The following is a 16,215-nucleotide window of genomic DNA, read 5'->3' as shown; positions in this document are numbered from 1 at the left end:
TAGGCATTGGATTCGATGATCCCCTCATCAAAAGCCATCACATCATTAATGTTTCCGAAAGATGCAATGCAATTATTTAGAAAAGTGATGATCACTTTGATCTTCGTAGGCAAACCTGCATGTGGGGGAACCATTTCCCAGTTTTCCGAAACTCTTGTGTAGAAAATGATGCAAAGAGCCTTTTGTAAGGCATGTTCATTCACACAGCTCACTTGTACCCCATCAAAACCGTGTATAGCGTAGAAGTGATCTGGCGGAGTGCGTGATCACGGATGTTCTTTGATTCAGTTCAACTCGAACTGTTCAACGGAAAAGTTGATTGACAACGGTCATCTCTGCTGTGTGGTTGTTTCTTGGCGGATGTTTTTTGCTATTGAGTGATCCGAAACCGAAATTTTCTTGTTAATGAAATCTTCAACAACAAATAACAACTCACTTTGTTAAAACGATTAAGTTGTCAGTTATGTGCTTATTAGCTTGAATTGATTGAGAGGAATTCTTGTGTTAATAATTAACAAAGTGAAATGATTAAGTTTATTTTTCTGGCCGTTTATTCGTTGGGGGTGGTGTGGTGCCAACTCGATTTCGGTGATGACAAAGTTGTGAATAAAAATTTCAAAAGTGCTCCCACAACAATAAAAACGTATGAAAACGATACTGTGCTGCTTCCCTGCAACTACAATAGTAAGCATTTTCCCCTTCCCTAGATTCATATAAGTATGTATTCTCCCTAAATTAATTTTTTGGATCTGATTTAAAACGAGATTTTCATATGCTTCAGTCTTTTTCCGTTTCAATGATATGCTTGATCTGTGCATGTAAACTTTTAATTATTGTGCCACGAAACTTTGTATATTGAGGAAGGGCCAATTTTTAGATCCAGTTCGTTGGAATTGAAATAATTAAACTGGGGCAAATTACATCTCATGAAATGGTCATAATATTTAAATTTGCTCATCAGTGTGACGAATTTTTGTGTAGATACGTCTATATTCAGTGTTTGTTTGAAGAATGGCCTGAGTAAGCACAAACAGGGATTTTGGCATTGCAAAAATTGATGCAGAGTAGTAGTATATTGACGAAATCAGGGATCAATGGACACTCTTAGATATGCATTCGCATTATTTTTTTTAGAAGCTGATTTGAATGAATTTATCCCCAGACCTTTTAACAAAAATAAAATACTCATCAAACATTTCTTATCCTAGTTTTTTTGTATCCTTGTAGTTCTAACCTGAACTTGACTTGCTATTCCTTTGCCCAAATAATACTTAATTACTGTATGACTGCTCTATTGTTTTCAATTTTTTATTCTATGAAATATGAATGAATATGAAATGGGTTTTTGATATTAATTTTGTAAATTTGTTTCCCAGATAACATAATTAGCTGGTATAAATAAAACGGCTTAATTCATACATATAAAGCTTTTAAAGTTGACTAGAATTTACCCGGAATGTTTTCTACCAAAGAGTTTTATCGGTTCAAAAGTTGAAGTACTTCTAAAATCAGTAGCAAGTCGGCAAACCTGGACGCTTCAGATGTGAAAGGTTTTGGGTATTTCTTTTATAAAAACATTTGTCCAATCCCATTAGTACCTTGCACGTAATATATGCATATGGTATGGGAGAAAATCCACTTTCATGTGATACTGTGATTCAAAGTTTTGAATTTGAACAGAACGACAACTTTTATAACTCTCTTGGCAATAACGCGATTTTCGGCAAACTTCGTAAGATCATGCTCTATGTTATACATTGCGGCAAAATTTGTTGATTCTAGGATGAACTTAAGGAGGTTTTTTAGTCAATTATTAAAAATTATAGTAATGGACTGTTATTAACTTTATTTGAACAGATATCTGTACAACAATCTGGCAACCTCTTGTTTTTCGGTTGGGTAGTTTCCGAGAATGGGTTCGTGAAAGAAATGATCACTTTCGACTCCCGCACTTTCCTAAGACCGGTTTCGGAATGTACTAGACGAAACTTTTCGTTTAATACCCCACATAACTATATTTGCTATCTTTACCCTTGCTATATTATCATAGGCGGCTTTAAAGTCGATGAATAGATGGTGCAACTGTGGTTCATATTTCAACAGTGATCGGTTGCTGATTTGCCTGGAGTGAAGCCTCTTTGGTATGGGTCAATGATATTCTGGGCTTATAGGACTATCCAGGGTAGCAAGATAGCGGAGAATATCTTATAGATGGTACTCAGCAACGTAATACCTCTATAATTGCTACACTATGTGATATCTCCCTTTTTATGTATGAGACAGATAATGTTTCTTTGCCAATCGTCAGGCATTCGTTCCTACACCTTGAGCACAAGTTGGTGAGCCACTTGGTATAATTTTTCGCCTCCATATTTAGCCCATTCCATCGGCTCCTGGCGACTTATGGTTTTTAAGCCGTTGAATTGCACGGACTTCAGTTGGCGGGATCTCCAACTCGCCGATGTTCTGGTTGTTCAGTAGTTCATCAAAATACTCAACCCATCGCTCCAATATGCCCATTCTGTCGGAAATCCGCTCGCCGCAGTTCGTGATAAGTCTCTGCGCGTACCCGCGTTCTTTGAGAATGCAACATTACTCGGTATGCAGCATTCTTTCGTCCCGTTGTTCGCTTACGTGTGTTGATTAACAGAACAATATGATCTAGAGGCTCCTATTGTTGAGATTTAAACAATCTTTCGAGTGCTATAGGTCCTTTCGAGGTTGAGGAAGGCACATCTGTCTATGTCGTATATTTTCGCCTGAAATATTCTGGTATGCTTGCTTACCTATTAGCTCAAAGTGCATTTTCCTTGGACTAATGACTCCAGCGTCTCTCGGACGTTACGAAAATCGCCCTCCTTGCCTACATTTGGAGAATAGCGTTATGAAATTGCTTCACGCATTAACACAACCTGGATGAAGTGGCGTTCCATAACTGGTGTTTTTTGTGATCGACTTATCAACGAATGTCTCAAATCTGAAATTTGCTTCAATGTCGTCCATCCTGTCGCCCTCTATGGTTCTGAGTGTTGGTCGACTATAAAAGAGAATCAGCGGCATCTTGCGGTAATGGAGACGAAGATGTTGTGTTGGACTAGTGACGTGACTTGTTTTCATCACATCCGAAATTAGAATATCTGCGATCGTTATGGGGTTGCAGTGGAAAAATTGCGAGAGAGGTGTCTTCACTTGCCAAGATTGGTCTAGACATTGAAGTGGGGATTTAAAAGCCTCGAGATTGAAACCAGATCAGGCATTCGATAGAGCTAAATAGCGGAACCGATCACGACGAGCCGCCCCCCTTGTGAGCGGGACAAAGGCTGGAGAAAAAGAAGATGTGTCCACGGTAGTTTTTGGGCTAATGTGATTCCTCTCCATGTAATCTAATGGTCCTCGCTTGAGCTTCCTAGTGTATATGGGCCTTGGCTGGATTTATGCCAAGCCCCGTCTTTCTGCACCAGTTACTAGTAATTCGCAGTCCGGTTTGAAATCTGTCATATAGGGTATTCTCATATTGGCCCCCACAGATTAAGAGGACTTCCCACAGTCAGCACTTTTTTGCGATTTTTTTTAATTAATGAGTTAATATAATATAGTCCCAAGAACCATCTCTTGAAATTTAAAGTCAAAATTTAAATATCGATCCCATTGGTTATAACTCGGACCATAAATAATACATGTGTTTTAAACAAAATTGCAATGACATTTTCTTCTTGGGGTTTGGTTAAAAAATCAAGAGAGGCTGAATGAAATCTCGAAAAGAGGGCAATATCAACATCAGATACAACCTTGTGTATTACAGCAAGAACAACCGGATACATTTTTTATTCTGGCTTCATTCTTTGTCTTCAAAATAAAAAAAACGCGAGTGAACATTGTTACTTTAATTCTGAAAAAACGCAACTTTAAAAACACTCTAGTAATTGCGCTCTGAGTATGAAAAGTACCTTAAAAACAATATCATCAGCGTAACATTGGACCCGTATTCCAGTATGAAAACATTGCAGGCAGATCGATCTGAAAGATTTAAGGTGAAAAGAATCCGCTTTACCTGCTTTCGGAATAAACACCACTCTTGTCCGTCTCCATGTCCTCGGTATGTATTCTAAGGCTATGCTTCCCCTTACCCCTCTTAAAAGAAATGATTAGGTTGATTTCTAGTTCCAGAGACCTAGAAATCAACCTAATCATTTCTTTTAAGAGGAGAATGTACTCCCGGTGATTTCAGTGGTTTAAAGGTTCCCACTGCCCATCCTACCCTAGCTGCCGAGCATACCTCTTTCGCTAGTTTCGAATTCCCCTTCTGTCTGTTGTGGACTAGCACCTCGAGAAATGAGTTATAGGAAGCACATATATCCTGTCCTCGGTAAATGTCCCATCTTCATTCTTCAGGCAGACAAAAGGCTCTTATATTCCTTTCTTTTGTATGGAATTGAAAATTCATAAGTCAAATTATCCACCTCAATATTACACTGATATTGTGCATATCTTAGGGAATAGTAATTTTGAACAAAGGAGAACATTTTTACCTCCTATAGTTTTGTTAATAATGGTAAGAGTTCCAGCGAATTTTCCAATATTTCTTATTTTACAATTCCGGAATGAGTGCAGCGCAGACTCTTTAATTTACAGAATTTAGTTGCAAACTATTATTAAATTTATTTAAGAAGATATCGTAGTGGGGTAGAACGATGTCATTCTCAACACGTCGGCGGGGCCGAAAATCCCATCTTTGAATCAAAATTCATGGCAATAGGTGTAGTAATAATAATAGTAATCGTTGGCGCAATAATCCATATTAGATCAGGGCCCTGAAGTGTCCTAGAGCACTTCATTCAAGATCGTATCGGTACACTTCAATACACTGTAGGAGGCAATGTGGTCAGCATTGCGCTCGCCCGAGATTATTACCCTGATTTGACTCAGGTACTCACTCACAGCTGAGTCTACTGGTATCCGACGTCAAATCACGATACCAATTCCAGTGCCACCAGCGAGATTTCAACCGCGACCTTCCGTACGACAGACTTGTCCTCTAACCACTGGGATATCTGGACACCAGTAGGTGTAACCTTTCCTAAAAAAAAATGCGTTGGACGGACAGGCAGACAGTAAACCGGTATTGTGCATCATGAGTATTTTTCAAAAATTCAGCCCAAAGACAAGGAGTATTATTTGGACGTTATGAGACGTTTGCGTGAAACAATTCTCGGAAAACAGAGGAATTCATGGGCAAACAACTCATGGATTCCGCATCACCATAACACATTACCGGGAATGGAAAAATGAAAAATGACTCATTCCAAACACTGAGTACAAAAATTGTTTGAAATATTTGCGTCTAGTGCTGATATAAGTTCTTTGCAGTCGATAGAGATTATTTCAAAGAGAGCAATATCGATTTTGATGAATAATCCTGTATTGCAAACTGTCATACCTTTTTAGTCAAATTCATGGATATTTAACAAAACTGACAGATATGCTACGGGATACATATGGTGAGAAAGCTACAATTGGTCACTGAGCGCTGCACAGTGTATCGAGGGATGATCTCATTCCCACCATTTAAAGGTTTTGATAACCAGCACACAGAGCCATGACGTTGCGGGGCGTTCTTTGATACGTCGATCGCAAAAAAAAAACACCAATTGTGAAACCGCTTTTAATCCAAGTTGCCCTGATGTCTGAACCAATTCCATGACCCAGGTAACCATTGGTTGATAGCATTGTTCCGAGATATTAACATTGCGCAGTCCCGATGTGTGTTAGGTTACTTAGGTTGATAATTATTGCGTTAGATTCCTCCTTTCCCTTCAGGCACTTGCCTTTCAGTCGACCTCCTGATTGTGTGTCATCGAGTCATCTTGATTTCTCTGTAGTCAACTTTAAGACAATTGTTTTTGCTGCCTTGTTCCTTTATATGCCCTTAAATATAGAGAATTGATGGGGAAAATTCTATGGAGAGTAGTTAATAATAAACAGATTTTTCAGCAAGGCCTCGTGTATTCCCTTTTTGTCGAAGATCGAAGCTCTTCTGTTTAGTCTAAATTCGTTTCAACATGTTGATCTTACTTTCAAAGATTGGCGCAGCTCTTTCAAATACGAAGATATTATTAGGTTGACTTCCACAATCCCCGAATTTTTTCTTCGAATTTCCCCCCAATCCGATTCTCTTCAATCTTCCATCATCCTACTCAATCCTTTCGTATGGAATACCCATAAATAATGCTGTCTCTTTTTTTCAACGATAAATACTTTTATTATAATTATTTAAACGCTTATTCTGCGTTTAGGACTTGTAGATCTCGAAGGTTTGACATAAGTTCCTAAAACCATTCTCTATTTAAATGACAAATAATTTTAATTTTGAATTGATCAATCGTGCGGCCTAACTAACTTCGCAATGCTGATTGCTTTTTTTTCGCTATTATGAATTACTACATCTAATATGTGTATTTCCCTCCAACCGGATACTATCTTCGAAGATTGCCTTAGGTCATCGTATACAGGCAAATGGCAAACAAGGAGAGAATGATCTTATTTTGCTGGAAATCCATCTTGATCGTCTACATTAAACTTCTCTCAACTTTATCTTTGTTCAGCAATTAACGCACAATGAATTGCGGTGAACAGCTTCTAGTTCTTAATTTGAAATGGAAAATTCCGATTTTGAAATGGAAAAATCTGAATCTGAATTGGAAAATTCTGAAACTGATTCGGAAAAGCCTGAAGTCAGTTTGAAAAAATCTGAATTGTTTGGAAAATTCTGAATTTGATTTGGAATATTCTGAATTAAACTTGCAAAACCTTAAACCACAATCTCCCTCACATTTCTCGACGACTAGGTCGTTTTCGCCACTAGGCGTACTTAAAGAAGTCCAATCCTCTTTTGACGAATATAACATATGCACATAAGGAATGACGAATCATGACGTCTAAATCGAAGCCTACCTACATATTAACATCCTGTAATATATAATGGTTGTCATAAACCGCTATGTAGGACACAGCTTAGTAACAGTTTCCTCGATTTTCTGAAAAGCTTGCATTCTTCCTGTGTCCAAGTGACTTGTAGTTAAAGCGGTAGGTTATCGTAGCTGAAGGTCATGGTTCATATTTCACTGGTGGCAGAGGGATTTGTATCATGGCGGCTGTTCGAATACTAGTCGGCTCAGCTGCGAATGAGTAACTTAATTTGAGTTTTGAGACAGCTGCTTTTCGAAATTTTGGATAAAATTGATTTGGCGTTGTTAATGCAACGGGCGACATTAAGTTTATTTTCCCATGATGCCTCCCAGATATACGAATCGATGAACGCCTGCAATGTTCTCCCCATTAATGCAAATAAGCAGAGTGCGATGACTAATCAGTTCGAGAACTTTTGTTTTCTTTATTCAGCAGGACACATAGATCCAAAGCAGTTTGTCCAGGTTCGATGAGAGTGAGAGAGCAAACAAGAAAAGAGGAAAGATGACATAATCCATTCAAACCCTTCCCATCTTCCAGCGAGGGCAGAATGAAGAATGTCTCCAATAAATAATATGGGTGACGGGATCCAAATTAGGGGGACTTTCCTTTGGACTTCAAACTCGTTGCACTTACCAGTGCGATGGTAGAATTCTTTTTGTTAAAGCGTCCATTATGCTCTACTTTTCGTACTTTATCAATGTAACGGACCTCCACTCCACTCTTGCTTGGGACCTTTAACATAACTCTCAGCTCCTTGCGTTCGTCGACCCTCCTGCATGTTTCCACAGTCAGCCAGCTCTTGTGATGACCTTTTGGGTTGTGTCTTACAACTTCACCTGCATAGGCACTTTTGATGGTGGGCCAGTTCTCGTCAAGATTGTCGGCTAGGTTGTTTAAAATTTGTGTATTTCCCTCATTGTTGTTAAGGCCACCAAGATTGCACCACCGTATTACATGCCCGTTCAAAGTGTTGTCAGAGCCCACCTTGGCATTCAGATCATCTACCATGATCAAAATCTCGCCAGCTCTTGAGACCGTCTTGCTCTTGCAATGACCGTCAGTAACAATCCGACACCTGACTGGCATCTGCTACCATTTGACTTTTTAGAGCACTGCGCAGTGCCATTATAGGGAGGAGTACTCTTCACAGTCCATCTTACTTGACTTAGGCAAGAATTTAAAGCTTGTGTCGCTGGAATTCTCGGTCGAGTTGGAAAGAGTGAACATTCTACTGACCGTTGTTGAGGAACGTGCACACATTCCAGAAGCCAATCATTAGCTTTTTGCGATAGCCAAAGATTGTAGCTATGAAGTCAGTTCCTATGCTCTGCTGACATTTCGATAGCAGTAAAATTTCGACATTGTCAGATTACTATGTTAGCCAACGAAATTTCCATCCTTTATGATAGACAGGGAATCCTTGAGTGTACATATTATATACTCACAAAATGTAACAACACTAAAGCTTGTAAATTTCGTTTTCGTATTAATTTGATTTGAGCAGAAATTGGTATGGAACATATTTTGAGGAGCTTTTAGACTTTAGAGTTAGGCAGTTTCCATTTGGAATATGAAGAGCCAACTCTAAAATTTAACCTTGCATTGTAAAATACTGGATGATACCTTTCAAAAATTGCAAAAATTTTGCACCCTCCGTTCTTATATACTATATTTGGCAAGTCATAAACTTTTTCCTTAAACTCAACACAAACTGACGCCATTTACTACATGCCCGTTGCTTTAACTGCTCCATTAACTTTCGTGTCAGATTATGACATAACATCAATCTTATATCTATCTCAAGATGTGGTGTTTTTAGACTGATTTTGATGGAAGTCCTCCATTAGAGGATCTTGGCAGCGGCTTTCCTACCTATATTATATAATAAATATAACTAATTTGTTTGAAATAAGCACATACTTCACCAGAACTAGAATTCCTCAAAATGAATGTTTTCATAATATGTTTTCCTTTCTGTGCCTTAACCCTTGAAACTAAATGCAAAGTTCGACCATTCGACCAACAAGGCATAGTACACTAGTTGGCTGTAATTCAAAACTGACACGAACACGGATTTCAGTCATGCTGATTTGATGCACACGAGTGTAAAAATCAATTTCATAGTTAAAAAGGGCCCGGAAGCAGACACAACAATAAATGCTTACCAACAATGTCACCTAAAGGAATACAAAGGTAACATTGTGTCACAATAATCCCAGGTGTTTATTAGGGAGAGTGAATCGACAATAAAATTCAGGGTGCATTCATATGTATGCATCCATTGTTTGATTCCTTCGAGAAGGATCTCCGGGACATAAGTACCTAGCTCGATATAATAGAAGAGCAGGCTACACATTGCCTTGAATCGTAACCGCGAAAATCTGAGTCACTAGTAAAGCACAGAACAGTCTTCCCAATTTCATGGCAGTGTTGATTCTTCGTTTGATAATATCATGGGACATGATTTCTTCAAATTTAGACTACTTTGTAGTCTTACGAGGTTACTTAAGAAACTTCTTGAATTCAAAAGTGCACAATGGATTTGAACAATGAATTGAAGTTTGTCTTAATACTAAATTAGATGTAAGTCCACTTTAGTAACGGCAAGCCTAAAATCAACCAAGAGTGCACATTGATAGTGGGAAAGTTAACAGTTTAAACTAATCGCCTTAATTCTGCCTTAACCACAAATATATTTTAGCTTAAAATTCATATGCATATACTATCGGAAAAACTTCTTAAGGGATTAGAAGGGTCTTTCCTGTGATTAAAACGCATTCGATTCGTTGGTGATATTATGTTATCTATTAACATGGAATTATAAAGAGTTATTCGTTGATAGTGTGTTTCTATTTTTTATTTTACGCCTACTTAGCGTCACACCAAATCGTTTTAACTATGCATAGTAAACTCTTTCAGAGATCGCAATATCCAATGATCGCTCAAATCGCTTAGTCTACATCAGATTAACAAAGCATCATTTTATGATGACACTTGTATTAATTATTCTTAATTAGTGGGCATGTTCAGAAAATTGTTTTAGTGCGTTCACACTAGAAACTAAAGAAAATCTACATACGACAATCCCAAGAAACAATGGATTGAATTCAACGTCTGTAGTATATTTTTCATTTATAGTACTTGCGCTATCTTGATAAATGCGTCCTTCAGTAATAACTCTATATACGGAAAGCTTGACCATAGGAACCATTACATCGTATAGTTTTTGTTCTAACTTCCATTCGCCTTTTCCTGATTGCCCAAAAAACCTGTAATTTCTTCTCCTGAAAATAATAATTCCAATTCTTTCGATACTCGAAGATTTGAACGCACAAACCAGCATGCTATTGTCCTGGGTTTGCAGATATTTTTTTGCCATTTTTTATATGAAAACCAGGTACCAGGTGGACAATATTAATTGCAATTGGATAGTAAATTCTCCATATTCTCGGGGTATATGTATATGTTTGGAGTGAGCTTGCTGCAACCCTCCAGGGTTTTCTGTATTATGTAACTAAATAAATTATAAAAAAATTATATTATAAGTATAAGTCCTGGAAGTATCCAAAGTGTTGAGATATCAGCTATTTTATACTGTCCAAGTTAGTTTGGAAACTTCAATATTCCATCAATACTAATTTTTCTATGGTATCCGTTGATGTTTGGTTTGGTGGCGGAATGAGTCTCCATTAAATTTTTTTAACGAGTGCTAATGCACCGTTTGCGCTCTAACCACGGAAATAATTATATATATCAAAGCGCATATCATGACTGAAAACCCGAAAGAAAAAGAGATGTTCTAAAGGTTACCTTTGTCAAAACAGGTCCACAATTCATAGAAACGTATAACCATCTCCAAAATAAAAAGCAAATTGCATACGAGCAAGATCAACAAGTCAGGAAACCAGAAGCTTGATGCTTCAGGTATGAAATCCTTTGTGATTCCTTATGTACATAAAAGTTTCACATGCGCATAAATAGAAATTTAATTACGCCCTATTTCTTAAAGAGGCATTTAGGCAAATAATTTGATCTGGAAAGTACTGTAGTGGTAATAGTCCATTCCGCTGGTAGTTCAATACGGTTGCTCTTCACTGTTTGGTTGGGTATATGTGCGCCAAGTGCCCTCGGGTGACCCGTCGCCCATCTTGGGAGAATGGATTTCACTGAACGGCGTAGCAAGCAATGCAATTGTCGCCCTCCTTAATGTGTGACGTATCCACTGCCACTTCCGTGGCTGTACAAGGGCAGGCCTAAGCGCCAACCAAGTTCTTCGTTTGAGATAGTGTCAGGCAAGCGTACTTCGATGATACAACGCAGACCGGAGATAACTGGATTTCCAGATTTTAACAGGGCAACCAAAGCGGACCTAGCACTGTTACTGCGTCGGCCGACATCCAGTTCGGTGCCACCATCGGCAGAAACCACACTTCCTAGATATACAAATTGATCGACGCCATTGATGCCCTGGTCATTAATAAAGATAGTGAGAGTGAGATGATCATAGTTTTGTTGGTGTTTATGTAATCCAGAACCAAGGTCCATGACCCTGTGAGAGAGCAAACAGATGTCATCAGCGTAATCGAGGTGTTTGAGGAAAGACCTAATTATCCATTGAATTCCTCAACGTGCTCTGGACACGGCAGCTTGAGGAACGTCATTGATAATAAGAAAATAATGGTGACAGAACGCAACTCTGGCGGACTGTGTTTTAGACTTTAAAATCCTTCGAGGTTTTACCTCGGGGCAGCACGCATTTTGCGCCAGTATATACTGTTCTGATAACTGCTATTAGTTTCTCGAAAATGCCCCTCCTAAGTAGAGCACTCCAGATACTCTCTGTTCACGCTATCGGACGCTTTCTTGAAATTGATGAAGAGCAGATGCAACAAAGATCTAAACTCTGCGCAATGTCCCAAAACAACTCGTGAGTATTGATGTGGTCATTGCAGGAGGATCCGGAGTGAAAACCAACCTGGTCTCTATCTATCAAGCTTTCGAGATGTTTTTCAATGCGTTCCAGGATTATTTTAGCTGTTATCTTTGCAACGGCAGGGAGCGCCCATACTACTCCAATTGTCACACTCTCTGAATAGGTCTCGAATTGCCAAGGTCTCCGTACGACTGGAAGTAGCAGGTCTACAGTAACTGCAAGTGCAGCGATAAATAACAATGGAGTCACAGCTTCCTAACCCTACGAGAAGTGGCGGACGCAACACGCAAACGAACGTAAGCGTCCATTAAATGGTGATCCCTTTTGAGGCCGTTATAACTGAATCTTTGGATCGTGAAGTGGTCGATGTGATTGCTGGTACGGCGTAGGCTGATTCCTCGAACGACGAACGTTAGTTGAAACACAACTGACCAACTGGCAGGCTCTGTGCTCGAACAATGTGCCACCAATAACGAGGCGGTGGAAGTTGCAGAACCTTCCGCTATTGTCGTTACTTCCCTATCACATGTCCGAGCAAGGTGTTGTCAAATCCCATCTTGGCATTCAGATCACCCATCACGATCCCATTGTCACCTTTAGGAAGTCTCTTCTGAACAGCGTTCAATTGCTCGTAGAAAACATCCTTCTTCACTTTACTGAAAGTGTCCGTTGGTGCAAAGCATTGTACAATTATGACGCTTCCTTACCTGGACCGGAATCTTGCAGTTGGAAATCTGTCAGAAACTGTAGCCGTCGAAGCAGCTCGACATCGGATTTGTGTCTGCTACCACTTGGCTTTCCAGAGTGCAAAAGTACATTGCCGCAAGAGGGAGAGGAATACTCTCCAGAGTCCCAAAATGTTACTTCGCTTACGTCCAAAATCGTTGTAATTTCAGCTTAAGTTCGAGAGTCAAGAAACGCGCGCACATTCTAGAAACCGTTTTCGATAGCCGAAAGTCTTTGTCATGAGGTCAGTCCCTATCCAAGCAAAAAAACAAAGCAATAAAGTTTGAAAATTTGCAGGCTACTAGCCCAAAAATTTCTATTCCGTCTAGTCTTACGGCAAACGGGGAAGCCTTTGAGTATATTCTTAAGCCAGAACTTACAGGGCATAATATTATTAGCAAGTGCGAAAAAGTTCATCCAAAACACATACAAACAATCCGGGAACTGGAAGCAGCGTCTCAGGTATGAGAGGTTTGTTATTTTTTTTGTGGAGCAATTTTTGGGTACAAAATAATTCCACCTGGTTTGCGCGGAAAGCGGTCCCCAAACATACGTGGGCCGCTCCAGACGGGATCACTTTCAACCATATTGACCACGTGCTGATTAAACGCCGCTAACTCTCAGCCTAGATGAATGTAAGAACATATAGGGGGGCCAATATAGACTCGGACCACTATCTCGTTGGCATGGTGCTCCGACCTCGAATTACAACACCACCTACAATCCCCTCTGACAATCAGGTGACAGTGAATACTGAAGCCATTCAAAACACAGCTCTCCGCAACACCTATAAGAAGGAAATGGATCCCGCAATAACCGCATTGAACAGAGATCCTGGAGGTGAAGCATCAACAAATGATCTTCACAATCACCTGAAGAACGTTGTCATTGATACGGCCACAAAGATACTTGGCCCCAGCCGCAAAAAAAGTCGAAACGGTTGATTTGACGATGAATGTAAGATAGCTACGGAACGGAAGAATGCCGCATATCGAGTAATGTTGCAATCTCAAAGAATGCGGGCAGACGGAAAAAGGAAGCCTGGGAGAACCAACAAGTCTGTGAATTAGAAAAGTACAGGGAGCAACCACACCAGGCAGCAGGATGGAGCCTTATAAACCTCGATGCTCATCGTGCCGAGACAAAGAGGGAAATCTGATTTCTAACAGAATGGGCATATTGGAGCGATGGGTTGAGTACTTTGATGAGCTACTGAACAACCAGAACATCGGCGAGTTAGAGGTCCCGTCAACTGAAGACGACGGACAAATACTGCCACCACCAAGTATAGGAGAAACAGTCCGTCCAATTCATCGGCTTAAAAATCAGAAGTCGCCAGGAGCCGATAGAATGACAACCGAATTGGTTAAATATGGAGGCGACCAGTTTATACTAAGTGGTTCATCAACTTGTACTCAAGGTATGGGAGAGCGAATCAATGCCTGACGACTGGCACCATCTATAAGATATTCTCCGCTATCTTGCTAGGCCGGATAGCCAAAGAGGCTTCACTCCAGGCAATTCAGCAACAGATGAGATTTTCTGCCTCCTGCAAGCGATGGAAAAACTGTTGGAATATGGACAACAGTTGCACCATCTGTTCATCGACTTTAAAGCCGCCTATGATAGCGTAACCAGAGTAAAACTGTACACGGCCATGAGAGAATTCGGTATCCCGATGAAACTAATAAGACTGACTAGTCTGACCCTGACCAATGTACGAGGCCAGATAAAAGCAGCAGGATCACTCTCAAGACCATTCGACATAAACAATGGCCTACGACAAAGGGATGCCCTATGATGCGTCCTCTTTAACCTGGCCGTCGAGAAAGTGATCCGTGATGCTGAGGTAAATGCAAGAGGTATGATCCTCTTTAAGTCCACCCAACTACTGGTCTCTGCTGACGATATCGACATCATGGGGAGAACCGAGACCTACAAACTGTCTTCATCCAGATCGAGCAGGCGGCGTGAGATCTTGGGCTGCACATCAATGAAGGCAAGCCAATATATATGGCGGCAACGTCAGCACCAAATACCAACCAACCAACAATATCAAACCGCACTGGTCAAACGGGAAGAATAAAGATAGGAGACTATCTAGGGTCGAAAATCACAATATAACAGCTACGATGATGAAATTCGCACACGGTTGTTGGCAGCCAAGAGAGCCTATTTCAGCTTACAAAAACTGTTTCGCTCGAACGTCTCACCATAGGGTCAAAGCTCTTACTGTACAAGACAATGATCTTGCCAGTCCTCATGTATTCCTCGGAGACTTGGGTTCTTAGCAAGAAAAATTGTGAACCCTTGGCCGCGTTCGAAAGAAGAATCCTCTGAAGAATTTTTGGTCCCCCTACATGAGGATGGACAATTCCGTAACCTACATAACGACAAAATCTATGAGCGATACCATGACCGTCAGATTGTGGATAAAATGCGGTTCAATAGGTTACGGTGGGCGGGTCACTTAATCCGTATGGATGAGGATGATTCCACCCGGAAAGTCTATAAGGGCAATATCTATGGTAGAAAAAGAAGACGAGGTAGACCCTGCCTGAGTTGGAGCGATGGCGTAGGTCAGGACGCCAGACAGCTTTTGGGGATATCGAATTGGTGGACCTCGGCGCAAAAGCGGGATGTCTGGAGTTCCTTATCAAGGCAGGCCTAGACCGGATACCGGTTGTTGCGCCGTTCATCATATCTAGGACAAGCTTCGAGGGTTCGTTCTACTGCTTCGTAGAAGGTATCCTTCTCCGACTCTGCGGTCTCCTCTGTAGGGGCATAAATGTTAATGAGGTTTATATTTCTAAACTTGCCTCGCAAGCGCAGAGTGCATAGCCGTTCGCTTATGTTTTCAAAGCCGATAACAGCAGGTTTCTTTTTTTAGCTGACTAAGAAACCTACTCCGAGCACATGGTTTACTGCATGGCCACTATAATATATGGTGTAGCGGCTCTTCTCCGGGAAACCGGTCCCTATCCAACGCATCTCCTGTAACGCTGTTACATCAGCCCTATATTGGGACAGGGTATCGGCTAGCTGCTCATCAGCTTCATCTCTTTACAGGGAGCGCACGTTCCATGAGAAAATGCGCAAATCGTTATTCCGTTGTCGTTGCCGGGTTCGTCGTTGTGTAATCCGTCCAGTTCGAGGCTCCTGCTATGGCTTCGTAACAAGTTGTTTTCTATGTAGGGTTGTCAGCCCTACCCAACCCCCAACCTGGAGGACCAGTTGGCATAATTTGTCCCGTTTTTAGGCGCGGAGCCTTCATCCTTCTCCGTCTGCAGCTTTTCGTTAAGAAAGAGCTCCCAGCGGTCACCGCGTGGAAGTGGAGATAAGGTTTAGTGGTAGAGCTGTCGGTGTTGGTTCAACTGGCATTTCCCAGGTTTTATGCTCCATCGTGGGTACCAATCCACGTTTCGCTCTGGAACCTATACTACCCTTTGACCACCATGAATCATGGGTACTATGGCCTGCTGAATGTTTTCCATTGCAGTTATCACTTCACAGGAAGTCCAGTGGAATTTCATTTTCATTATAGTCAGCCTCCTCACAATGAAGGTTACGCTCTCGCACAAACAATG

The 16,215-nt window shown here is 40.6% G+C and overlaps 1 protein-coding gene across 1 annotated transcript in view; it reads left to right on the top strand.

Annotated features, from left to right (window-relative positions):
- The first annotated feature begins 205 nt into the window (after positions 1–205).
- The window catches only part of LOC119656072 (hemicentin-1), a 29,366-nt gene continuing 13,356 nt past the window's right edge, over positions 206–16,215 (top strand). The window contains exon 1 of the mRNA XM_038062352.1: positions 206–684. Coding sequence (XP_037918280.1) covers positions 525–684 — 160 coding nt within the window. The 5' untranslated portion in view covers positions 206–524. The remainder of the gene's footprint in view (positions 685–16,215) is intronic.

This window comes from Hermetia illucens, chromosome 4 (assembly GCF_905115235.1).
Source record: "Hermetia illucens chromosome 4, iHerIll2.2.curated.20191125, whole genome shotgun sequence".
Lineage (NCBI taxonomy): Eukaryota > Metazoa > Arthropoda > Insecta > Diptera > Stratiomyidae > Hermetia > Hermetia illucens.
The sequence above is the reverse complement of the archived record's forward strand: the minus strand, read 5'-3'. Positions and strand labels throughout refer to the sequence as shown.